This window comes from Mytilus californianus, unplaced genomic scaffold (genome assembly GCF_021869535.1).
Source record: "Mytilus californianus isolate M0D057914Y unplaced genomic scaffold, xbMytCali1.0.p SCAF_5, whole genome shotgun sequence".
Lineage (NCBI taxonomy): Eukaryota > Metazoa > Mollusca > Bivalvia > Mytilida > Mytilidae > Mytilus > Mytilus californianus.
Genome location: NW_026262701.1, coordinates 114591429 through 114618859, shown reverse-complemented (window position 1 = coordinate 114618859; position 27431 = coordinate 114591429). Strand labels below are relative to the sequence as shown.

Here is a 27431-nt window from a genome sequence, read left to right as displayed (position 1 = left end):
TTAATAAATCTTTGTACTCGAAAATTAAGGAGAAACTAAAAAAATATGCGTATTCTGAATCAATTTATTCATAAACAGATACAGACAAACATAAAGCATTCAATGTTTTCTTCATTTTTCAGACACATTAGCGATCAGCGCAAATCAGATGCGCACAACTTTCATCACAAAGACTTCAAAGCGAAAGTATGAAGATCACATGTACATCTTTTTATCTTGCTCAAAATCACCTTCTTTTTGTTCAGATGAGAGAATATTTTTATAATATCTCTGAGCAAACTGTACAGAGCACGTCTACTTGATCACGTTTAATCCTATTTTAAAATTAAGACCTAAGGAATTTGTTTTCTTTATAACAAGTGGGCTTTAATAGCCTTTATTACAACAAGGCACTGGATACGGTTACCCGCAAAAAGCAGTGGCGGATCCAGAAATTTTCATAAGGGGGAGGAGGGGGGCACTGACTGCCATAAGAGGGGGCCTGCTTAGTCATGCTTCAGTGATTCCCTAAATAATCGAGCTAACGAGCAATCAGTGAAAGACTACTTCTAGGGGGTGTTAACGACTTTTACTACCCACTGTTAACGTATATTTGTCCCGCCTAACAGAAGTTCCACTGGAAACTTTGTTATAAACAATGTCATAATATCTGTTCCTGTTGGAACAAATATTCTATACCATTTATCATGTTTATTCCGTTAGGAACATTTACTGTAATATTTATTCCAGTGGAAATAATATAACAGAATATTGTTTCCATTTGGAACTTGTATTATGAAGGAACTTCTATTCCGTGACACCATGAGGGTATTAAAGTAGTGAATTGTTTATGGTTTGCAAACAATTAAATTTGAGAATGGGATTAAGCTCCTTTTCATAAGTGGGGCGAGTTGGCAGGACAAAATTCATCAGGATTTTACTATTTTTTATAAGTGGGGCGAGTTGGCAGACCTTTATTCATCGGGATTAAACTCTTTTTCATAAGTGGAGCGAGTTGGTAAGAGTAAATTCTACGTGATTTTACCCTTTTTCATTAGTGGGGCGAGTTGGTAAACCAGAGTGGGGCGAATTGGTGAAAAAGTGGGGCAATTTGGCAATGGGGCGAGTTGTCATGGATTTGTTCATTCTTGCCACAGGGTGGTTGATTAAAACAACTCACTATTCTTAAACATGGATTCGATTGAGCAAAATGTCCAATTTGTGGTCGGTGAAAAGTTTATATGTATCAAAATTTTAATGATAAAATTGATTTTATTGTAACCTGCAACTTTCGTATGAAATTCGGTCCCTCTCCGGAAATACATTTCGGCAATTAGTCTCGGAAGTCACAATAACTATTTCTTATTGTTACTTTTTGTGAGTAACGGCAGCCAGTGCCTTACAACAATCTGTTTGTTTACCTAAATAGGATGTCATTATATAAGAAGCTCATACAAAAGAAAGAAGAAAAAGGGAAGACATTTAACCTAATACTACTACTTTGTGTTCATACATTTCATGGCCAAACACTTTGGCTCTCAATCTATAGTTTTATTTCTATAGATATTAGAAATTTGTTTTTAGGTATTGCTATTTGTAACTGGTTACAAATAGGTACATAACATAAATATATTGTGGTTTCAACTAGGTTCAAATGGTTACGCTTTTTTCTTATAATATATATCTATACAAAATTAAAGATACAGTTCAACTGGGTACAAACGATTACACTCATTTATCATAGGACACTTTAACTAGAAAGGTTACTATAATATATAAGTGTAACCATTTGTTCCCAGTTGTAACCAGCAGTTACTAATAGCAATACCTAAAGGTGAATAGTTGAACTTTTACTTTCCTTCTGATTGTGACATTAGGAATTTACAAAATGCATTTTTATTTTCTGCAATCATGTATCATTTGTACCCATTTGTAACTAGTTACAGATGAATGGATTGAAAATATTCACAATGTACCATTTGTATCCATTTGTACCTGGTTACAAATGAAAGGGGGAAATATTCAGCACTAATTTCTTGACATATATGTATTTCTAAATGAATTCATCATGAAAAATAAAAAAAATAATGAGTGCTATCTGTGTAATTTTTTGGTTGGTATTAAATACCACAGAACACATGTCAAATTATTTTTTTCAGTTATGATTAAATGCCTTTGAAATACCTCATTTTGTTCTTGCAACAATTTCAATATGCACAATAAGTATGCATCATGTGCTCTTGGTGCAGCTGTTTATTTTCTTATGAAAGCCATTGTCACTTCCATATAATTATACAATTATGAGTTTTATTGTTTGTATTTCATGCCATATTGTCTATTGTCTATATTTGCTCAATACATTTTTGTACGAGGCGCAGAAAAATCAAGACAAATTGATTGTGTCTCCTCAACAATAAGAAGAAATAATCATCAAATGTTCATATTTCGTTTTATTTTTTATCAGTAGCTTTATGTTCTAGAGTTGTATGATTGCATGCTATTGTTGATTATCAAATCATCAACACAGATCATCAGAAACAGTCTTTAAGTTGAACAAAGATAAAAGAATCCTTTCTTATTTTGAATAGGTTCTTCATGTTATTTTTTAAATTTACTCAGATACTGAGTATATCTTTATTTTATTACAAATCAGAATAACATTACCAAAGTCATGAATATGGATTGAATTTGATTGCAGAAAATGTAAATAAACCTACAGACCATGACAGACCTTTTGAAAGATATTCTATATGGAATCATTCATGGCTTTAGAGACAGTATTTTAGGTACTGTAAAAATATTTAAACTGGATAATCAGAATGAAGAAGAAGAAAGTGATAGATCATCAGAGCCTATGACAACTCTAGCAAGGAGGAGGGCAGAAAAAAGGAAAGACAAATCCTCCAGTCAAAAACAGCAGAAGTAAGGATTTTCAAATGATTTTTATAGTTTGTTCTTATGTTGTGCTGTAACACCACATAGTTCCAGGTTAAAGATGGGGTTGAGCGTTCACAAACATTTTAATTTCTCCACATTCTTTATGTTCACTAGAATGTTGATTATACTTCATCTAAATAACAGAATTTTGCTGAAAGAAGATGCATTGTATACTAGACCAATTGGTGGCCTTGCGGTGTTTTCTGCTCGTTGGTCGGGTTGTTGTCTCACATTGTTAACACATTCCCCATTCACATTCTCTATTCTATTTTTTACAGAGTTTGTCTTTAGTGCCATGTGGAGACAGTAGAGTAACTCCCTTTGCATAAGGTGTATGCTCTTATACTATACAAGATAATGGAGTGTGTGTCCGAATGAAAACTTCTCTATGTTCATTTCTTTAGGCATATTTATCTAAAACTTGTATATAAAATTTACGATAAAAAAGATGATTTTTCATATCCTATTGTTAATTATCCGTATTTTAGCACCATTGTGGTGTTTATAAATCTCAATTTGTTCGATTCCCTCGTGAATGTAACAAAGTAGCTGATTTTAATGAAAGAAATCTCTGTATTACTGAAAAATTATTACACCAGGTTTTTTCGATATCACAAACATGACAAACTTGTCAAAACTTTTTCTAAATTTTATCATCTGTCCAAGGACAAATATAAATCGACATGCAGACATCTTAAACGATCAGGTATTTCACATCCCATCTTTAATGGTAATATTCTATACAACATGTACAAAGCACTAAAATGTCGTCATTTCACCTCAAAAGCTAACCAAAGCTTTAAACAGACTTATTCACAAGGGATATAGTTACAATACTGTTGTCAAGTCATTAAAGATTGCATTTTTTGGAATTAATATTGATTTACTCATATCTATGTACATGATGTATAGGGTCTTTGCATCAGAAATAAACACATTTATTCTAAAACCAGTTGTTTGCATGTTACGGGGTATGTTCTTTGGTATAATTTATGCTGGCATAATACTAAATTCCTAACTGGAGGGATTGTGGTTGATTTTCATGTGATAAAGACATAATCTTAAGATCAGTTTAATTGAGATCTGGAGCTGGTATGTCAGCAACTGCTATTGGTCCAGGTCCTTTGTTTATTTTATGTTGATCATTGTCATTTCCTTAGTTTCTTCTGTTACCTATTTGGTACTCTGACTTCTTTTAAACTGAGTTTTACTGTGCATTTTGCTGTGTGTTTGTTTATTCCCCATTGGCTAGAGGTATAGGAGGAGGGTTCAGATCTCACAAAGCATGTTAAACCCCGCCACATTTTTATACGACTGCAAAAAAAATTTTGCGGTCGTATATTGGTATGACGTTGTCGTCGTCGTCGTCCGGCGTCGTCCAAAGACACATTGGTTTTCGCACTCTCACTTTAGTTTAAGTGAATGAATCTCTATGAAATTTTACCATAAGGTTCAATACCACAAAAGGAAGGTTGGGATTGATTTTGGGGGTTATGGTACCAACAGTTAAGGAATTAGGGGCCAAAAATAAGCATTTTTGTAACTTCCAGACATAACTTGTGTGTTAGTGTATGGATCTCTCTGACATTGTACCACAAGGTTCCATATCACACAGGGAATGCTGGGATTGATTTTGGGGTTAATTGCCTCAAAATATTAGGAATTAGGGGCAAAAAAAGGGGGAAAAAACAAGCATTTTTCTAGTTTCATGACAATAACTTGTGTGTAAGTGTATGGATCTTTCTGAAATTGTTCTACAAGGTTTTATATCACAAAGGGAAAGCTGGAATTGAGTTTGGGGGTAATTGCCCAAAACGTTTAGGAATAAGGGGCCTAAAAGGGGCCAAAAATAAGCATTTTTCTAGTTTCCAGACAATAACTTGTGTTCAAGTGTATGCATCTCTCTGACACTGTACCACAAGGTTCCATATCACACAGGGAATGCTGGGATTGATTTTGGGGGTAATTGCCTCAAAATATTAGGAATTAGGGGCCAAAAAAAGGGGCAAAAAACAAGAATTTTTCTAGTTTCATGACAATAACTTGTGTGTAAGTGTATGGATCTTTCTGAATTGTACTACAAGGTTCCATATCACAAAGGGAAAGCTGGAATTGAGTTTGGGGGTAATTGCCCAAAACGTTTAGGAATAAGGGGCCAAAAAGGGCCAAAAATAAGCATTTTTCTAGTTTCCAGACAATAACTTGTGTTCAAGTGTATGGATCTCTCTGAAATTGTACTGCAAGGTACCATACCACAAAGGAAAGGCTGGGGTTGATTTTGGGGGTAATTGCTTCAAAAATTTTAGGAATTAGGGGCCAAAAGAGGGGCAAAAAACAAGCATTTTTCTAGTTTCAGGACAATAACTTGTGTGTAAGTGTATGGATCTTTATGAAATTGTACTACAAGGTTCCATATCACAAAGGGAAAGCTGGGTTTGAGTTTGGGGGTAATTGCCCTAAACATTTAGGAATTTGGGGCCAAAAAGGGGCCAAAAAACAAGCATTTTTCTAGTTTCCAGACAATAACTTGTGTTCAAGTGTATGGATCTCTCTTAAGTTGTACTGCAGGTACCATACCACAAAGGGAAGGCTGGGATTGAGTTTGGGGGTGATGAATCATAAGGGGGTTCAAAAAATTTGGGGGGGGGATTTTTTTTTCTTTTAAAATTTTCCATTTTAAATTGGTTATTTCTGATTTATATATAAAAGCAAATAATAATGATATGGTTTAAATAGGTAAATTAAAATTTTTTAAGTTCTTAGACCACATTCATTCTGTGTCAGAAACCTGTGCTGTGTCAAATATTTAATCACAATCCAAATTCAGTGCTGTATCAAGCTTGAATGTTGTGTCCATACTTGCCCCAACTGTTCAGGGTTCGACCTCTGCGGTCGTATCAAGCTGTGCCCAGCGGAGCATTTTATTGCATCTGTCCCAAGTCAGGAACCTCTAGCCTTTGTTAGTCTTGTGTGTTTTTTTAATTGTGGTTCATTTGTATGTCTCAGAGTTTAGTGTGGTGTCCATTTCCTGAACTAGTATACATTGCTGTTTAGGGGCCAGCTGAAGACTGCTTTGGGTGCAAGATTTTCTCACAGCGATGAAGACCCATTTGTGGCCTTGGGCGGTTTTCTGCTCTTTGGTTTGGTTGTTGTCACTTTGACCCATTACCTGTTTCAATTCTCTATTCTAAAAGTAAGACATCTTAATCATGCATGAACGTTAAAATACTTGAAAAACGATCAGCTTACAACAACTGCTTTGAATAAAACATGTGTACAGAATTAAAGAAATGACTTTTGTAACAATTTACATATATGCATGGATGATCAATTCAGATTCAATGATGCTTTGATTTGAATGATAATAGTATTTAAATGACATAGAAAGAAATAATTTGCACTTGAAAATTTCAATGACAGATGTTAATATATACTGGAAGACGCGTCATATTTTGAAATGTTAAAACATTCATAAAATATTGAAAACAAAGTAATTATTTCCATGTAATGTTTACTTATTTTTATTCTAACCTGTGTGTAAATATAATTGCAATCCTGATTTATTGTAGGAATCCAAGAGTACTACAGAGATTATTTCTGTGTTGTGGTTGGAATGGAGGAATCTTTTTAGTAAGTTAGCTAACAGAATAGATGAAATATTTTGAGGAAGTATTTAAAGAGGCAATATTTTCCAGTACACAGTATACAAAAGTACCTTCATTGGGCAACATATTTTGGATACTGTAAATTCAAAAATTATTGCGAGGTTTTTATCAATGGGAATAATGCAACTCCATTAGTATCGCAATAATAAGAACAGCGGTATACTACTGTTGCCTTTATCATGTTTATTTATCTGATGCTTATATCTGTATGTAGCTTTTCCTAAAATCGAAATGATTAAACTAATTTTTTTGGTTCATTCTTCAAAAAAAATTGCAATAATAAACATACACAATAATTTCTGAATTTACCGTATTTATTTTAGAAATAGTAAATTTGAATAATTTGTGCAAAGAATTAGTGTATTATTTTCTAACTGGATGATTATTCAATCAGACACAATGTACATTTTGTATCAAATTGATTATATGAAAAATAATTAAGGTAACAGTGTACTTTGAAAATAACTACTATTTGTGAAGTACAAAGTTAAACAAATGTCATAGTTCAGTAAAACAGAAAAAAACCAAAGTGGATTGTTTTTCATCATTATGTTATGTTCAAGTGCCTGAAACCAGAAAAAGGAAACCCACAATTCAAACAAAAAACCTGATAACTTGAAATCTCAAAATTATTTGCAGTTATATACAGCAAAAACATATCTAAAAGACAATGAAAGAAATGAATGAAAATTATTATTGTTTATATATTCATTTCTATTGATTTGACCAATTGTTTTTAAAAAAATGGTTGTTTTTTATCGGAATTTAAAACTTGATCTTACAGATATCATTTGAGTTAGAAATTTCCAAATCTTGAACAGAGTTTTGACATGGTATTCCAAAAACTAATACAGGTAAAGTCTAGAAATTCTGAAAAAAATATTGAATTGAAGACATTCAGTAAAAAGAAAAAAAGAAAACTATTTACATCACTGAGTTTTAAAATTAATATATTTTCGCTATTTTTTCAGGCTAGTATATTACTATTTAATTATGTACTGATACCAGTATTACAGTGGTTCACAGAACTTATATTTAGTGAGTATAAAGTTAGTGACCATCAGTTATCTCCCATTGAAATTAACATGCATTACTTATTCCCCATTGATGTAAGGCATGATCAGTAATCTCCCTTTATCAAATTTTCTAGACATAACATTAACCAGGTAACCTCATTACATTACATATTGATTTTAAATCCTAGTTCTGTCCCTGATATTGGATACTTTTGACAGTTGAAAAGATCAAAAATAACAAACTCAAACTGATTAATCACAGTATTATTTTCATAATTGACAGGTAGCTCTGGTACAGAAGTTAGTGTATGGTCATATATGGTACCTGTATTGTCATGGACATTTAGTGCTCTCTGGATTTTACCTTTGTTTGTACTTAGTAAAATAGTCAACTGTTTTTGGTTTCAGGTAATGTATTTATTGTTGTTTGGTTCAAGAACTTACTTGTTTCATGTTGCACCAATTTTAAGAGATTTAAGTATGGATCAGGGCTCACGTTAGCAGGCGACTAGGGCGATAAAGTGGCTTTCCCCTCTGTCACTTCACTTTGCCCGACCGTCAAAAGCGAAATCTAGTCGCCCTGCTGTTCACCATACTCGCTTTCAGTCGCTTTCGTCATCGGACATTTTCAATTTTTACCAAGTCAATGTAACATCAATTTTTTATTGATAATTAAAGAAATTCAGACATAAACGATTTACTTTCTGAAGAAAAGAGTTTAAAGCATTGACTTTACAGTGTGTTGCAGGTTATTTAAGGGAAAATTATGCATTCCATACGCATTATCAGACTTTTGGTTAGATCTACCTGATTAATGTTTATAATTCCATATAAATGGATTGTTTCAAAATATTGATTAAAGTTGCTTAACTCTTGGACTGTTATACTAATATCAATAAATTATGGCCCAGCTTAACTCTACATATATCTTTTGATGATTAACATGATAAACAAGATAGTTTTTTTTAATTAAATTGTAATTGATATATTATACTTTCTTTTCTTTTTTGACATAAAAAAATTCTTTTTAATGCTAAATATTTAGTTGGTAGTTTCTCACAAGAACCTAAGCTTAAACAACTTTGAATTTGAACTGTTACTTTAATTGCATACTCAGACATAAATTGAACAATATAAAAAGAAAATTAATTACATATGACCCCTATATACTATAGTAAAAACCAAACATTGTGGCGCAGCCCGCGAAGGAGCACTTCTCTTTCAAATCTCACCACTTCTCCCTATCAGTTTCAAAAAGAGAAGTCACCTCCTTTGATTCTGAAGTAGTGTGAGCCCTGATGGATACAATATAAAGTAACTTAATTTATGTATACACATGTTTATTAATATCAGTGTCAGAGAATACAATAATAAAACAGCTAATACATTAAGTTTTAAGGAGGTAATACATGTAGTTTGTTTGAGAAACTCATCGCACAAACTTCATCTATTTGTAAGAGGGGCCTCAGTGGCAGATTCGTCTAATTTTTAAGCCTCTGCCGTAGGCAATGGGGGCATTAAGTGTTACCCTTGACCGTCCTTCTGTCCATCTTTCCTTCTTTCAGTCTGTCCTATTTTCATTTCCGCACTCTAATATTAAGTTTTCCTCGTCCAAATTTTACGAAACTCGTACACAATGCTAAAAACCACAACAGGCAGACAGAATTTGAATTTGGTAAGTGAGTCGTTACCCGTTCTAGAGTTATGCCCTTTTAAACTTGGAAAATTGCAAAGCTTGAGCAGGGGCATTTGTGTCCTCCAACAAATTCTTTTATTCAACTTCAGTTATCACTAGCCTGTCAACACTGAGGTAGTGAGTTCAAACCCACCACATGGCAGGTGCCTTTGACTCCATTCTTAATAGACTAAGATTGGTAGTTCCCTAAGGAAGGGATGGTTCACTCTGGGCACTCTGGCATCCTTAATCAATAAAAACTGGCTGCTACGAAATAGAAAAAAAGCGCTGAAAGTGGCGTTAAACACCAAAAATCAATCAGGCAATCAATCCACACATAGGATTAATTTTCCTGTATCTGTCATCCCTACATTCTCAAACCTAAGCATTATCAATCATTAACTTGAGAATATTACTTATTTGGTTCAATAAGTATAAAATGTACAGCCTGAAGTTACTGATGTTAATCAGCAATACATAGAAACATATATGTACTATACAGAATGTGTGCAGTTAATATTGTATGTCATTCAGGTATTAGACATAATATATTACACTGACTTTTTATTTCTTTCTCATAGCAAAAGAAACAAGTATATCAGTTGAAATCATATTTTCATGATTTTTCTATAAAATAACTACCCAACAAAACATTTCAACATTCTTGATCTTAATATTACATAATTTAATTGTTAACTGTTCTGTTTCACTTAATTTATGCTTATGAGCCATAATATTGCTTTTATTTTAGGACATTGCTGATGCAGCATATGTTAAATCCAGGGGAAAGCCACAGTTGTTATATATAAGTACACTTATAGCAGACATGTCTTTCAGTCTATTGATACAGGCACTCTTCCTAATACAGGTAAACATAATGCTTTACATTAGACAGGAACTCTTCCTAATACAGCTAAACATAATGCTTTACATTAGACAGGCACTCTTCCTAATACAGGTAAACATAATGCTTTACATTAGACAGGCACTCTTCCTAATACAGGTAAACATAAAGTTTTACATTAGACAGGCACTCTTCCTAATACAGCTAAACATAATGCTTTACATTAGACAGGCACTCTTCCTAATACAGGTAAACATAATGCTTTACATTAGACAGGCACTCTTCCTAATACAGGTAAACATAAAGTTTTACATTAGACAGGAACTCTTCCTAATACAGGTAAACATAATGCTTAACATTAGACAGGCACTCTTCCTAATACAGCTAAACATAATGCTTTACATTAGACAGGCACTCTTCCTAATACAGGTAAACATAAAGTTTTACATTAGACAGGAACTCTTCCTAATACAGGTAAACATAATGCTTTACATTAGACAGGCACTCTTCCTAATACAGCTAAACATAATGCTTTACATTAGACAGGCACTCTTCCTAATACAGGTAAACATAATGCTTTACATTAGACAGGCACTCTTCCTAATACAGGTAAACATAATGCTTTACATTAGACAGACACTCTTCCTAATACAGCTAAACATAATGCTTTACATTAGACAGGCACTCTTCCTAATACAGGTAAACATAATGCTTTACATTAGACAGGCACTCTTCCTAATACAGGTAAACATAATGCTTTACATTAGACAGGCACTCTTCCTAATACAGGTAAACATAATGCTTTACATTAGACAGGAACTCTTCCTAATACAGGTAAACATAATGCTTTACATTAGACAGACACTCTTCCTAATACAGCTAAACATAATGCTGTACATTAGACAGGAACTCTTCCTAATACAGCTAAACATAATGCTTTACATTAGACAGGCACTCTTCCTAATACAGGTAAACATAATGCTTTACATTAGACAGGAACTCTTCCTAATACAGGTAAACATAATGCTTTACATTAGACAGGAACTCTTCCTAATACAGGTAAACATAAAGTTTTACATTAGACAGGCACTCTTCCTAATACAGGTAAACATAATGCTTTACATTAGACAGGAACTCTTCCTAATACAGCTAAACATAATGCTGTACATTAGACAGGCACTCTTCCTAATACAGGTAAACATAATGCTGTACATTAGACAGGCACTCTTCCTAATACAGGTAAACATAATGCTTTACATTAGACAGGCACTCTTCCTAATACAGGTAAACATAAAGTTTTACATTAGACAGGCACTCTTCCTAATACAGGTAAACATAATGCTTTACATTAGACAGGAACTCTTCCTAATACAGGTAAACATAATGCTTTACATTAGACAGGAACTCTTCCTAATACAGGTAAACATAAAGTTTTACATTAGACAGGCACTCTTCCTAATACAGGTAAACATAATGCTTTACATTAGACAGGAACTCTTCCTAATACAGGTAAACATAATGCTTTACATTAGACAGGCACTCTTCCTAATACAGGTAAACATAAAGTTTTACATTAGACAGGCACTCTTCCTAATACAGGTAAACATAATGCTTTACATTAGACAGGAACTCTTCCTAATACAGGTAAACATAATGCTTTACATTAGACAGGCACTCTTCCTAATACAGGTAAACATAATGCTTTACATTAGACAGGAACTCTTCCTAATACAGCTAAACATAATGCTTTACATTAGACAGGAACTCTTCCTAATACAGCTAAACATAATGCTTTACATTAGACAGGCACTCTTCCTAATACAGGTAAACATAATGCTTTACATTAGACAGGCACTCTTCCTAATACAGCTAAACATAATGCTTAACATTAGACAGGAACTCTTCCTAATACAGGTAAACATAAAGTTTTACATTAGACAGGCACTCTTCCTAATACAGGTAAACATAATGCTTTACATTAGACAGGCACTCTTCCTAATACAGCTAAACATAATGCTTTACATTAGACAGGAACTCTTCCTAATACAGGTAAACATAATGCTTTACATTAGACAGACACTCTTCCTAATACAGCTAAACATAATGCTTTACATTAGACAGGCACTCTTCCTAATACAGGTAAACATAATGCTTTACATTAGACAGGCACTCTTCCTAATACAGCTAAACATAATGCTTTACATTAGACAGGAACTCTTCCTAATACAGCTAAACATAATGCTTAACATTAGACAGGCACTCTTCCTAATACAGGTAAACATAATGCTTTACATTAGACAGGAACTCTTCCTAATACAGCTAAACATAATGCTTTACATTAGACAGGCACTCTTCCTAATACAGCTAAACATAATGCTTAACATTAGACAGGAACTCTTCCTAATACAGGTAAACATAATGCTTTACATTAGACAGGAACTCTTCCTAATACAGGTAAACATAATGCTTTACATTAGACAGGAACTCTTCCTAATACAGGTAAACATAATGCTTTACATTAGACAGGCACTCTTCCTAATACAGCTAAACATAATGCTTTACATTAGACAGGCACTCTTCCTAATACAGCTAAACATAATGCTTAACATTAGACAGGAACTCTTCCTAATACAGGTAAACATTATGCTTTACATTAGACAGGAACTCTTCCTAATACAGCTAAACATAATGCTTTACATTAGACAGGAACTCTTCCTAATACAGGTAAACATAAAGTTTTACATTAGACAGGCACTCTTCCTAATACAGCTAAACATAATGCTTAACATTAGACAGGCACTCTTCCTAATACAGGTAAACATAATGCTTTACATTAGACAGGCACTCTTCCTAATACAGGTAAACATAATACTTTACATTAGACAGGCACTCTTCCTAATACAGGTAAACATAATGCTTTACATTAGACAGGAACTCTTCCTAATACAGGTAAACATAAAGTTTTACATTAGACAGGCACTCTTCCTAATACAGCTAAACATAATGCTTAACATTAGACAGGCACTCTTCCTAATACAGGTAAACATAATGCTTTACATTAGACAGGCACTCTTCCTAATACAGGTAAACATAATGCTTTACATTAGACAGGCACTCTTCCTAATACAGGTAAACATAATGCTTTACATTAGACAGGCACTCTTCCTAATACAGGTAAACATTATGCTTTACATTAGACAGGAACTCTTCCTAATACAGCTAAACATAATGCTTTACATTAGACAGGCACTCTTCCTAATACAGGTAAACATAATGCTTTACATTAGACAGGAACTCTTCCTAATACAGGTAAACATAATGCTTTACATTAGACAGGAACTCTTCCTAATACAGGTAAACATAATGCTTTACATTAGACAGGAACTCTTCCTAATACAGGTAAACATAAAGTTTTGCATTAGTCAGGAACTCTTCCTAATACAGGTAAACATAATGCTTTACATTAGTCAGGAACTCTTCCTAATACAGCTAAACATAATGCTTTACATTAGACAGGAACTCTTCCTAATACAGGTAAACATAAAGTTTTACATTAGACAGGAACTCTTCCTGATACAGCTAAACATAATGCTTTACATTAGACAGGAACTCTTCCTAATACAGGTAAACATAATGCTTTACATTAGACAGGCACTCTTCCTAATACAGCTAAACATAATGCTTTACATTAGACAGGAACTCTTCCTAATACAGGTAAACATAATGCTTTACATTAGACAGGAACTCTTCCTAATACAGGTAAACATAAAGTTTTACATTAGACAGGCACTCTTCCTAATACAGGTAAACATAATGTTTTACATTAGACAGGCACTCTTCCTAATACAGGTAAATATAAAGTTTTACATTAGACAGGAACTCTTCCTAATACAGGTAAACATAATGTTTTACATTAGACAGGCACTCTTCCTAATACAGGTAAATATAAAGTTTTACATTAGACAGGAACTCTTCCTAATACAGCTAAACATAAAGTTTTACATTAGACAGGAACTCTTCCTAATACAGGTAAACATAATGCTTTACATTAGACAGGCACTCTTCCTAATACAGGTAAACATAATGCTTTACATTAGACAGGCACTCTTCCTAATACAGGTAAACATAATGCTTTACATTAGACAGGCACTCTTCCTAATACAGCTAAACATAATGCTTTACATTAGACAGGAACTCTTCCTAATACAGGTAAACATAATGCTTTACATTAGACAGGAACTCTTCCTAATACAGCTAAACATAATGCTTTACATTAGACAGGCACTCTTCCTAATACAGGTAAACATAATGCTTAACATTAGACAGGAACTCTTCCTAATACAGGTAAACATAAAGTTTTACATTAGACAGGCACTCTTCCTAATACAGCTAAACATAATGCTTTACATTAGACAGGCACTCTTCCTAATACAGCTAAACATAATGCTTTACATTAGACAGGAACTCTTCCTAATACAGCTAAACATAATGCTTTACATTAGACAGGCACTCTTCCTAATACAGGTAAACATAAAGTTTTACATTAGACAGGCACTCTTCCTAATACAGCTAAACATAATGCTTTACATTAGACAGGCACTCTTCCTAATACAGCTAAACATAATGCTTTACATTAGACAGGAACTCTTCCTAATACAGCTAAACATAATGCTTTACATTAGACAGGCACTCTTCCTAATACAGGTAAACATAATGCTTAACATTAGACAGGCACTCTTCCTAATACAGGTAAACATAAAGTTTTACATTAGACAGGCACTCTTCCTAATACAGCTAAACATAATGCTTAACATTAGACAGGCACTCTTCCTAATACAGGTAAACATAATGCTTAACATTAGACAGGCACTCTTCCTAATACAGGTAAACATAATGCTTTACATTAGACAGGCACTCTTCCTAATACAGGTAAACATAATGCTTTACATTAGACAGGCACTCTTCCTAATACAGGTAAACATAATGCTTTACATTAGACAGGAACTCTTCCTAATACAGGTAAACATAAAGTTTTACATTAGACAGGCACTCTTCCTAATACAGCTAAACATAATGCTTAACATTAGACAGGCACTCTTCCTAATACAGGTAAACATAATGCTTTACATTAGACAGGCACTCTTCCTAATACAGGTAAACATAATGCTTTACATTAGACAGGAACTCTTCCTAATACAGGTAAACATAATGCTTTACATTAGACAGGCACTCTTCCTAATACAGGTAAACATAATGCTTTACATTAGACAGGCACTCTTCCTAATACAGGTAAACATAATGCTTTACATTAGACAGGAACTCTTCCTAATACAGCTAAACATAATGCTTTACATTAGACAGGCACTCTTCCTAATACAGCTAAACATAATGCTTAACATTAGACAGGAACTCTTCCTAATACAGGTAAACATTATGCTTTACATTAGACAGGAACTCTTCCTAATACAGCTAAACATAATGCTTTACATTAGACAGGCACTCTTCCTAATACAGGTAAACATAATGCTTTACATTAGACAGGAACTCTTCCTAATACAGGTAAACATAATGCTTTACATTAGACAGGAACTCTTCCTAATACAGGTAAACATAATGCTTTACATTAGACAGGAACTCTTCCTAATACAGGTAAACATAATGCTTTACATTAGACAGGAACTCTTCCTAATACAGCTAAACATAATGCTTTACATTAGACAGGAACTCTTCCTAATACAGGTAAATATAATGTCTTATAAACAATCATATCATTAGGCAGGAACTCTTCCTAATACAGGTAAACATAATGTTTTACATTAGACAGGCACTCTTCCTTATACAGCTAAACATAAAGTTTTACATTAGACAGGCACTCTTCCTAATACAGCTAAACATAATGCTTTACATTAGACAGGAACTCTTCCTAATACAGGTAAACATAATGCTTAACATTAGACAGGCACTCTTCCTAATACAGCTAAACATAATGCTTTACATTAGACAGGAACTCTTCCTAATACAGGTAAACATAATGCTTTACATTAGACAGGAACTCTTCCTAATACAGGTAAACATAATGCTTTACATTAGACAGGAACTCTTCCTAATACAGGTAAACATAAAGTTTTACATTAGTCAGGAACTCTTCCTAATACAGGTAAACATAATGCTTTACATTAGTCAGGAACTCTTCCTAATACAGCTAAACATAATGCTTTACATTAGACAGGAACTCTTCCTAATACAGGTAAACATAAAGTTTTACATTAGACAGGAACTCTTCCTGATACAGCTAAACATAATGCTTTACATTAGACAGGAACTCTTCCTAATACAGGTAAACATAATGCTTTACATTAGACAGGCACTCTTCCTAATACAGCTAAACATAATGCTTTACATTAGACAGGAACTCTTCCTAATACAGGTAAACATAATGCTTTACATTAGACAGGAACTCTTCCTAATACAGGTAAACATAAAGTTTTACATTAGACAGGCACTCTTCCTAATACAGGTAAACATAATGTTTTACATTAGACAGGCACTCTTCCTAATACAGGTAAATATAAAGTTTTACATTAGACAGGAACTCTTCCTAATACAGGTAAACATAATGTTTTACATTAGACAGGCACTCTTCCTAATACAGCTAAACATAATGCTTTACATTAGACAGGAACTCTTCCTAATACAGGTAAACATAATGCTTTACATTAGACAGACACTCTTCCTAATACAGGTAAACATAATGCTTTACATTAGACAGGAACTCTTCCTAATACAGCTAAACATAAAGTTTTACATTAGACAGGAACTCTTCCTAATACAGGTAAACATAATGCTTTACATTAGACAGGCACTCTTCCTAATACAGCTAAACATAATGCTTTACATTAGACAGGCACTCTTCCTAATACAGGTAAACATAATGTTTTACATTAGACAGGCACTCTTCCTAATACAGGTAAATATAAAGTTTTACATTAGACAGGAACTCTTCCTAATACAGGTAAACATAATGTTTTACATTAGACAGGCACTCTTCCTAATACAGCTAAACATAATGCTTTACATTAGACAGGAACTCTTCCTAATACAGGTAAACATAATGCTTTACATTAGACAGACACTCTTCCTAATACAGGTAAACATAATGCTTTACATTAGACAGGAACTCTTCCTAATACAGGTAAATATAAAGTTTTACATTAGACAGGAACTCTTCCTAATACAGCTAAACATAAAGTTTTACATTAGACAGGAACTCTTCCTAATACAGGTAAACATAATGCTTTACATTAGACAGGCACTCTTCCTAATACAGCTAAACATAATGCTTTACATTAGACAGGCACTCTTCCTAATACAGGTAAACATAATGTTTTACATTAGACAGGCACTCTTCCTAATACAGGTAAACATAAAGTTTTACATTAGACAGGAACTCTTCCTAATACAGGTAAACATAATGTTTTACATTAGACAGGCACTCTTCCTAATACAGCTAAACATAATGCTTTACATTAGACAGGAACTCTTCCTAATACAGGTAAACATAATGCTTTACATTAGACAGACACTCTTCCTAATACAGGTAAACATAATGCTTTACATTAGACAGACACTCTTCCTAATACAGGTAAACATAATGCTTTACATTAGACAGACACTCTTCCTAATACAGGTAAACATAATGCTTTACATTAGACAGACACTCTTCCTAATACAGGTAAACATAATGCTTTACATTAGACAGGAACTCTTCCTAATACAGGTAAACATAATGCTTTACATTAGACAGACACTCTTCCTAATACAGGTAAACATAATGCTTTACATTAGACAGACACTCTTCCTAATACAGGTAAACATAATGCTTTACATTAGACAGGAACTCTTCCTAATACAGGTAAACATAATGCTTTACATTAGACAGGAACTCTTCCTAATACAGCTAAACATAATGCTTTACATTAGACAGGCACTCTTCCTAATACAGGTAAACATAATGCTTTACATTAGACAGGCACTCTTCCTAATACAGCTAAACATAATGCTTTACATTAGACAGGAACTCTTCCTAATACAGGTAAACATAATGCTTTACATTAGACAGGAACTCTTCCTAATACAGCTAAACATAATGCTTTACATTAGACAGGCACTCTTCCTAATACAGGTAAACATAATGCTTAACATTAGACAGGAACTCTTCCTAATACAGGTAAACATAAAGTTTTACATTAGACAGGCACTCTTCCTAATACAGGTAAACATAATGCTTTACATTAGACAGGCACTCTTCCTAATACAGGTAAACATAATGCTTAACATTAGACAGGAACTCTTCCTAATACAGGTAAACATAATGCTTAACATTAGACAGGAACTCTTCCTAATACAGGTAAACATAAAGTTTTACATTAGACAGGCACTCTTCCTAATACAGCTAAACATAATGCTTTACATTAGACAGGAACTCTTCCTAATACAGGTAAACATAATGCTTTACATTAGACAGGCACTCTTCCTAATACAGGTAAACATAAAGTTTTACATTAGACAGGCACTCTTCCTAATACAGCTAAACATAATGCTTTACATTAGACAGGAACTCTTCCTAATACAGCTAAACACAAAGTTTTACATTAGACAGGCACTCTTCCTAATACAGGTAAACATAATGCTTTACATTAGACAGGAACTCTTCCTAATACAGGTAAACATAATGCTTAACATTAGACAGGCACTCTTCCTAATACAGGTAAACATAATGCTTTACATTAGACAGGCACTCTTCCTAATACAGGTAAATATAATGTCTTATAAACAATCATATCATTAGGCAGGAACTCTTCCTAATACAGGTAAACATAATGCTTAACATTAGACAGGCACTCTTCCTAATACAGGTAAACATAAAGTTTTACATTAGACAGGAACTCTTCCTAATACAGCTAAACATAAAGTTTTACATTAGACAGGAACTCTTCCTAATACAGCTAAACATAATGCTTTACATTAGACAGGAACTCTTCCTAATACAGGTAAACATAATGCTTTACATTAGACAGGAACTCTTCCTAATACAGGTAAACATAATGCTTTACATTAGACAGGAACTCTTCCTAATACAGCTAAACATAATGCTTTACATTAGACAGACACTCTTCCTAATACAGCTAAACATAATGCTTTACATTAGACAGGCACTCTTCCTAATACAGGTAAACATAATGCTTTACATTAGACAGGAACTCTTCCTAATACAGGTAAACATAAAGTTTTACATTAGACAGGAACTCTTCCTAATACAGGTAAACATAATGCTTTACATTAGACAGGAACTCTTCCTAATACAGGTAAACATAAAGTTTTACATTAGACAGGAACTCTTCCTAATACAGGTAAACATAAAGTTTTACATTAGACAGGAACTCTTCCTAATACAGGTAAACATAATGCTTTACATTAGACAGGAACTCTTCCTAATACAGGTAAACATAAAGTTTTACATTAGACAGGAACTCTTCCTAATACAGGTAAACATAAAGTTTTACATTAGACAGGAACTCTTCCTAATACAGGTAAACATAATGCTTTACATTAGACAGGAACTCTTCCTAATACAGGTAAACATAATGCTTTACATTAGACAGGCACTCTTCCTAATACAGGTAAACATAATGCTTAACATTAGACAGGCACTCTTCCTAATACAGGTAAACATAAAGTTTTACATTAGACAGGAACTCTTCCTAATACAGGTAAACATAAAGTTTTACATTAGACAGGAACTCTTCCTAATACAGGTAAACATAAAGTTTTACATTAGACAGGCACTCTTCCTAATACAGGTAAACATAAAGTTTTACATTAGACAGGAACTCTTCCTAATACAGCTAAACATAATGCTTTACATTAGACAGGAACTCTTCCTAATACAGGTAAACATAATGCTTTACATTAGACAGGAACTCTTCCTAATACAGGTAAACATAATGCTTTACATTAGACAGGAACTCTTCCTAATACAGCTAAACATAATGCTTTACATTAGACAGACACTCTTCCTAATACAGGTAAACATAATGCTTTACATTAGACAGACACTCTTCCTAATACAGGTAAACATAATGCTTTACATTAGACAGGAACTCTTCCTAATACAGGTAAACATAATGCTTTACATTAGACAGACACTCTTCCTAATACAGGTAAACATAATGCTTTACATTAGACAGGCACTCTTCCTAATACAGGTAAACATAAAGTTTTACATTAGACAGGCACTCTTCCTAATACAGGTAAACATAAAGTTTTACATTAGACAGGCACTCTTCCTAATACAGGTAAACATAATGCTTTACATTAGACAGACACTCTTCCTAATACAGCTAAACATAATGCTTTACATTAGACAGGCACTCTTCCTAATACAGGTAAACATAATGCTTTACATTAGACAGGCACTCTTCCTAATACAGGTAAACATAATGCTTTACATTAGACAGGCACTCTTCCTAATACAGGTAAACATAATGTTTTATATTAGACAGGCACTCTTCCTAATACAGGTAAACATAAAGTTTTACATTAGACAGGCACCCTTCCTAATACAGGTAAACATAAAGTTTTACATTAGACAGGAACTCTTCCTAATACAGGTAAACATAATGCTTTTACATTAGACAGGAACTCTTCCTTATACAGGTAAACATAATGCTTTACATTAGACAGGCACTCTTCCTAATACAGGTAAACATAAAGTTTTACATTAGACAGGCACTCTTCCTAATACAGGTAAACATAAAGTTTTACATTAGACAGGCACTCTTCCTAATACAGGTAAACATAATGCTTTACATTAGACAGGCACTCTTCCTAATACAGGTAAACATAATGTTTTATAAACAATCATTTAATTCCATGTTGATCCATTCAGTCTGACCATAGTGTAGACCTACAAAATAACATGTATTGTAATTAAAAATGCAGACGAAAAACATGAATAAAGTTATTATTTGCAACTGTTTTAAACGCAGTATGTTTTAGAACGTATTCTATTGTTAAAGATTTCTTATTGCTTTATACATGTCTTTTGATTTTTAGTTATGTCATTGGGTTGTTGTTCCAGTACAGTCCTTCACACTTCCTACCTTCTGTTTAGACACTGACCATTCATTTTTTTATGGGGAAAGGGACATTTTTTTACATATGTAATTAAAATTAATATTTCAGTAGATATAATGAGGTTGGACACAACAAATATGTGTAAATCAACTGTTCAGTGCTGTTGTCCAGTAGATCAGAGCATCAAAGAATATGCAGGGAACCTCCTTTATCAGACATTTTCACCCCGTAAAGGTTTAACTTGAGTGGTTGTATGTAGAACGTCCCGAATTGGTCTTTCCAATTGTTTTTTTTTTATATTTTCATACACTAATCTATGCCCTTGATGTGATATCTCTTACTCGAAAGGTCTTGTAAGATAAATTGAATATATAGTTATAGCTGAATTTTGTGTACTTTTCATATATTTAGGGCTTTTATCCATTCCTATGGTTGGTATAATTGTTGGTTTAGTACACATGTGCTTGTTTATTTCAGAGTACAGCTGCCAGTTTTCTACCTATTCCTATGGTTGGGGCAGTTGTTGGTTTAGTACACATGTGCTTGTTTATTTCCAGAGTACAGCTGCCAGTTTTCTACCTATTCCTATGGTCAGTACAGTTGTTGGTTAAGTACACATGTGCTTTTTTATTTCAGAGTACAGCTGCCAGTTTTCTACCTATTCCTATGGTTGGGACAATTGTTGGTTTAGTACACATGTGCTTGTTACATTCACTGTACAGTTTTGAGTATAAATGGTTTAATATGGGTAAGTTTATTTCAGATGTGTAGTTAAACAAACATAGATTCAAACTGAAAACCCAATAATTATTATATATCATAGATGGCTTTAGTTATAATATTTGTAACATATGAAAGTAGACACATGATTATGTTTTTTTGGTAAACACCTGTATATAGTTAAAGGCAATACAAAGCTGCAATGAATATTATTGGTTTTTTTTAAGTGATTCTGTAATGCATAAAAACTTAAAAAAACTTAAATATGTTCACCATGATACACTCATAACACAATCAAATATTTCAATTATGAACTATTAAAAGGAAACACAGAATAACAATAAATAATACCATATAGAGGGTAGATGACCTGACTTGCAACAAGTTTATAAGGCTGGTTTTCTATTTATGTACAGAATAATTATATAAGATGTAACTTGCTTCTGTAACTTAGTGAACATATGTTTTAAGCATTAAAAAAGATAGAAACAATTATTTTAAGTATTTTAAAAACATAAATCCTGCATCTTGGATCCTAGTTTATCTGTAAATATTTTTGTCAGTGAAAAAAGAAAAAAACATTATCATATAGTCTGTTTTTACCAATAAAAAACTTGGAGAACAAAAAATAAGTTGTTTGGATAAATTGTTTAAAAGATGTGTATCGCATAAAAACGTGGTTTAAATAAAACTTGTGTAACTGACTCACACTATCGTTATCGTATATTTACCATGTAAGGTTGTATATTTGCAGTTTCATTTGGTCCGAAAATGCTTTTTATAAATTTTTTTCTTGATTTTCTTTTTAGGTTGGGAAGTACATAAGAGATTACAGTATATAGAAAATAGATGGCCATATTTTTGTGGATTTGGTTTACCTCTAGCTTTAGTAACCTCATTCCATCCTTCTGTTGTTATCAGGTATGTTTTTAGAATGTATAGCATGCTTGATACTATTTTTTGCTCTTTCCACAATCTGTATATTTCATAAATTTAAATGGAAAGATCAATCTCAAGTCTTAAGAGCTTCAAGTTTTAAATTGTCCAAACACAAATGTTGCCTTTCTGTTATGACTTTCTCTAATTAAAAATGATTTTTTTTATGGAAAATCTAACAATTAAGCATTAAGCAAATTGATTTGATGAGTGTTTCTACCTATCAATTTTATAGAGATGATGTTCATATGCAAGACACAACAAAAAATAGAGTATCTACATTTTGCTTTATATGGCTTTTTAAGTATTTGTTTGACAGATTTTTAATGAAATAGATTTGAAAAAGAAACTAAATAGATATGAAAAAAATCATTTTGATATTTAAAGTCAAAAGACAACCATCACCTAGGTTCTTGACTTTGGACATGCACAGGAACATGTGACATGGCCAAACCAGTTTTTATACGACTGCAAAAAAATTTTGCGGTCGTATATTGGAATGACGTTGGCGTCGTCGTCGTCGTCGTCCGAACACACATTGGTTTTCGCACTCTAACTTTAGTTTAAGTGAATGGATCTCTATGAAATTTTACCATAAGGTTCAATACCACAAAAGAAAGGTTGGGATTGATTTTGGGGGTTTTGATACCAACAGTTAAGGAATTAGGGGCCAAAAAGGGGCCAAAAATAAGCATTTTTGTAACTTCAAGACATAACTTGTGTGTTGGTGTATGGGTCTCTCTGACATTGTACCACAAGGTTCCATATCACAAAGGGAATGCTGGGATTGATTTTGGGGTGTTATTTCCTCAAAATTTTAGGAATTAGGGGCCAAAAAAGGGGCAAAAAACAAGCATTTTTCTAGTTTCATGACAATAACTTGTGTGTAAGTGTATGGATATTTCTAAAATTGTACTACAAGGTTCCATATCACAAAGGGAAAGCTGAAAATGAGTTTGGGGATAATTGCCCAAAACATTTAGGAATAAGGGGCCAAAAAGGGACTAAAAATAAGCATTTTTCTAGTTTCCAGACAATAACTTGTGTTCAAGTGTATGGATCTCTCTGAAATTGGACTGCAAGGTACCATATTGCAAAGGGAAGGCTGGGATTGATTTTGGGGGTAATTGCTTCAAAATTTTAGGAGTTAGGGGCCAAAAAAGGGGAAAAAAACAAGCATTATTCTAGTTTCAGGACAATAACTTGTGTGTAAGTGTATGGATCTTTATGAAATTGTACTACAAGGTTCCATATCACAAAGGGAAAGCTGGGTTTGAGTTTGGGGGTAATTGCCCTAAACATTTAGGAATTTGGGGCCAAAAAGGGGCCTAAAAACAAGCATTTTTCTAGTTTCGAGACAATAACTTGTGTTCAAGTGTATGGATCTCTCTGAAATTGTACTGCAAGGTACCATACCACAAAGGGAAGGCTGGGATTGAGTTTGGGGGTGATGAATCATAATTAAGGGGGTTCAAAAAATTTGGGGGAGGGATTTTTTTTTTCCTTTTTTTCCTTTTTTTTTCTTTAAAATTTTCCATTTTAAATTGGTTATTTCTGATTTATATATAAAAGCAAATAATAATGATATGGTTTAAATAGGTAAATTAAAAATTCTTAAGTTCTTAGACCACATTCATTGTGTGTCAGAAACCTATGCTGTGTCAAGTATTTAATCACAATCCAAATTTAGTGCTGTATCAAGCTTGAATGTTGTTTCCATACTTGCCCCAACTGTTCAGGGTTCGACTTCTGCGGTCGTATCAAGCTGCGCCCAGCGGAGCATTTTATTCAGTCATGCTTATTTCTCATATTTTGTTTCATAGTCAGCAAATGCCAGTAATTTGTTCAATATCTACTTATGTAACAAAAACATATTTTAATGATATTAGATATTAAATTGGAATAAATGTGCTGCAATATGAGTTTTGCTCATTGTTGAAAGCCATATGGTGACTTGTATTTACTTACACCTACATCAGTTGGTCTCTGGTGGATAGTTGTCTCATTGGCAATCATACCAAATCTTCTTAATTTATATTACAGTGGATGTCTGTTCTCTATCCTGTTTCCATTGTTTATTGTAAGTGCCAATGAAGCAGAGGAACCACAACAGAATTTGTAAGTAAATTTTATAACAAAAATATATCTCATTTTTACCAAATAACACGAGATTTTTCTATAATCCGCCTGGGTCATCAAAATAATCCAGAATTTCAGTATCTTACTTGTTTTCCCCTGTATTCTAATTCCATGAGACTAATGGTGTCTAAAATGAACTGCGATTGTTTAAAATGCTTAAGCAAAGGGTATTATACAAGGCCAAATCTTTTAAATATGCACAGTAGTTATAGGTTAGAAAGGTCTTACTTCAAAGGAAACCAGCTAATTATAAAAATAAGGATGTGGAACAATTGCCAATGAGAAAACTATCCATAAGTGACAAAAGAGGGAGCATGTAAGCAACTATAGCCTGCTAAGTATAGGTCTACAGACAAATATGACAGACAGCAACCAATGACAGCCATTGAATTACACGCTCCTTATTTTAGACAGGCACACGCAGAAAGTGGCAGGTTTAACATATTTGTGAGCACTCAATCCTCTCCTATTAAGGGACAGTGTTGTAAGCACATCATACCAACTAAGTTATAAAATATATTCAGAGTGGCATCATACCCACCAAATTATAGAAATACATGGACAGTAACACCATACCCACAAAATTGTACAAATATATTCAGAGTGGCATCATACCTACATAATTATACAAATATATTGAGTGGCATCATACATACCTGTTAAATTATACAAACATATTTGGGGTGGCATCATACCCACCTCACTATACAAATATATTCAGCGTGGTATCATACCTACCCAATAAAGTTAAACATAAAAAAAATGAATATAAGGAAAGGGCTAGAAGAAATGAATTCATTACTTAAACATGAAAAATTTTAAAAAGTATGTTTCAGCTGCATGTCAGATTAAATTTCCATTTAAATTTAAATTTGTTTCTTTTTCAGTGATTTCCCATTAAAGCTGTTTTCACTAGTAGTCAGTATATCCAATAGTCTATACAGTTCTTTGTTTAGAAAGCCAGGCACTGCCAGTAAGCCAAAAGAGTCAACATCACAACAATCAAGTGACTCAAGGTCATCTCCAAGGAGACACATCAGACTACCCGAGAGTCACAGATAACCATTGCCAAACTGTAGTACATTATTTATATTTATGCTTATTTTCAATGTCACAATCCAATCCAGCAATAATTGATCTCCAAATATATGTGGATCAAACAGTTTATAAAGGAATTTTAGTATTTGAATGTATAGCCTGGTTTTTTTTTCTCCTTGTATCTTATTTTACAACTCAACGCCTGTTGATTTTTTTTGTATAAGGTATTTACTTATCATATTTAAGCAAATAGTACACTGAAGAGAAAATGCCACATTCTGTGTTCATTATACTATTCGAATATGAATTTTTAAAATGACTGAAACTGATAGAGCAAAATTCTCACTAAAATTTGAAGTCAAACATTGCAAAATGAACAAGCTTTAGCTATTTGATGTTAAGCATAATTTAATGGCTGAACTAAAAAATTGTTTGAAATAAAGTAAAAAAAATGCAGGAATAAATTATGTTAATGGAAAAAAAATCTTAGTAGATTTTATGTAAATTAAGGGGGTACAGAACACTTAAGGAAGTTAACTCTTTAACAGTCAGCTGAATGTTTTAATCACATACTGTAAGTAGATAGAAATCAACCTTCTCAATGAATAAAATTAGTGTTTGTCAAACTACTACACTGTATATACATAATTTCTTGCTTGCACAGCTGAAGATTGACCAATGAGATAATTAGATTGTGTTTATCTTTTTAAATATTGGAGTTGAAGCAGGGACAAATCCTCTGGATTTACCTTATATAATTATGCAAATTTAAAGATTTATTTATTTTTTTGTTGAATCACTAAAATTTAATTTGAGATCGATTTTGCAAATCTCCTGATTATATTAGACATGGATTCTTTGTGATATCTTTTACCATTTTGTTTTAAATTGGAGTTAAAAATTGTTAATTCCCATTGAGTTTGAAGTCAAACCTCGAGAATCTCACCACCTAGAAATTTGAAGTGCCAAGATGTTTGAAAATATGTATATCTGATGAAATTAATCCTGTAAAATGTATGATTAAAATTTCTTGAAATTTTTATATTTTTGTCAACAAGTCAAAGTTAATATTTTGTGTGAAAGTTTTATGAAAATTAAACTAGCCAAATATATCTTAGTCAAAGTGTTTGGTACCCCCTTAAAGTTGTTATTAATGAACTGAATTTGATGTATCTGTTGTGTGTGTGTAATTTTATGTATCTGTTGTATGTGTGTATGGATGTATCTGTTGTATGTGTGTATGGGTGAATGTTAGTGATAGAAGAGAGAATGATAAATGTTTTAATAAAAATGTAGTTTGAAAAATAAAATATTTGTCTGGTTGTTAATTGCCTGCAGAATACAAA

General features: G+C 33.0%; 1 protein-coding gene across 1 annotated transcript; it reads left to right on the top strand.

The window, feature by feature from the left end:
* Nucleotides 1-137: 137 nt before the first annotated feature.
* On the top strand, nt 138-27431 carry LOC127700713 (etoposide-induced protein 2.4 homolog). The gene is made up of 10 exons (XM_052204310.1): nt 138-186; nt 2678-2901; nt 6486-6546; nt 7553-7619; nt 7881-8005; nt 10024-10140; nt 21889-22000; nt 22782-22893; nt 24952-25026; nt 25935-27431. Exons 2-10 carry the CDS (start codon nt 2702-2704, stop codon nt 26107-26109), a joined length of 1044 nt encoding a protein of 347 aa, XP_052060270.1. The 5' UTR covers nt 138-186; nt 2678-2701; the 3' UTR covers nt 26110-27431.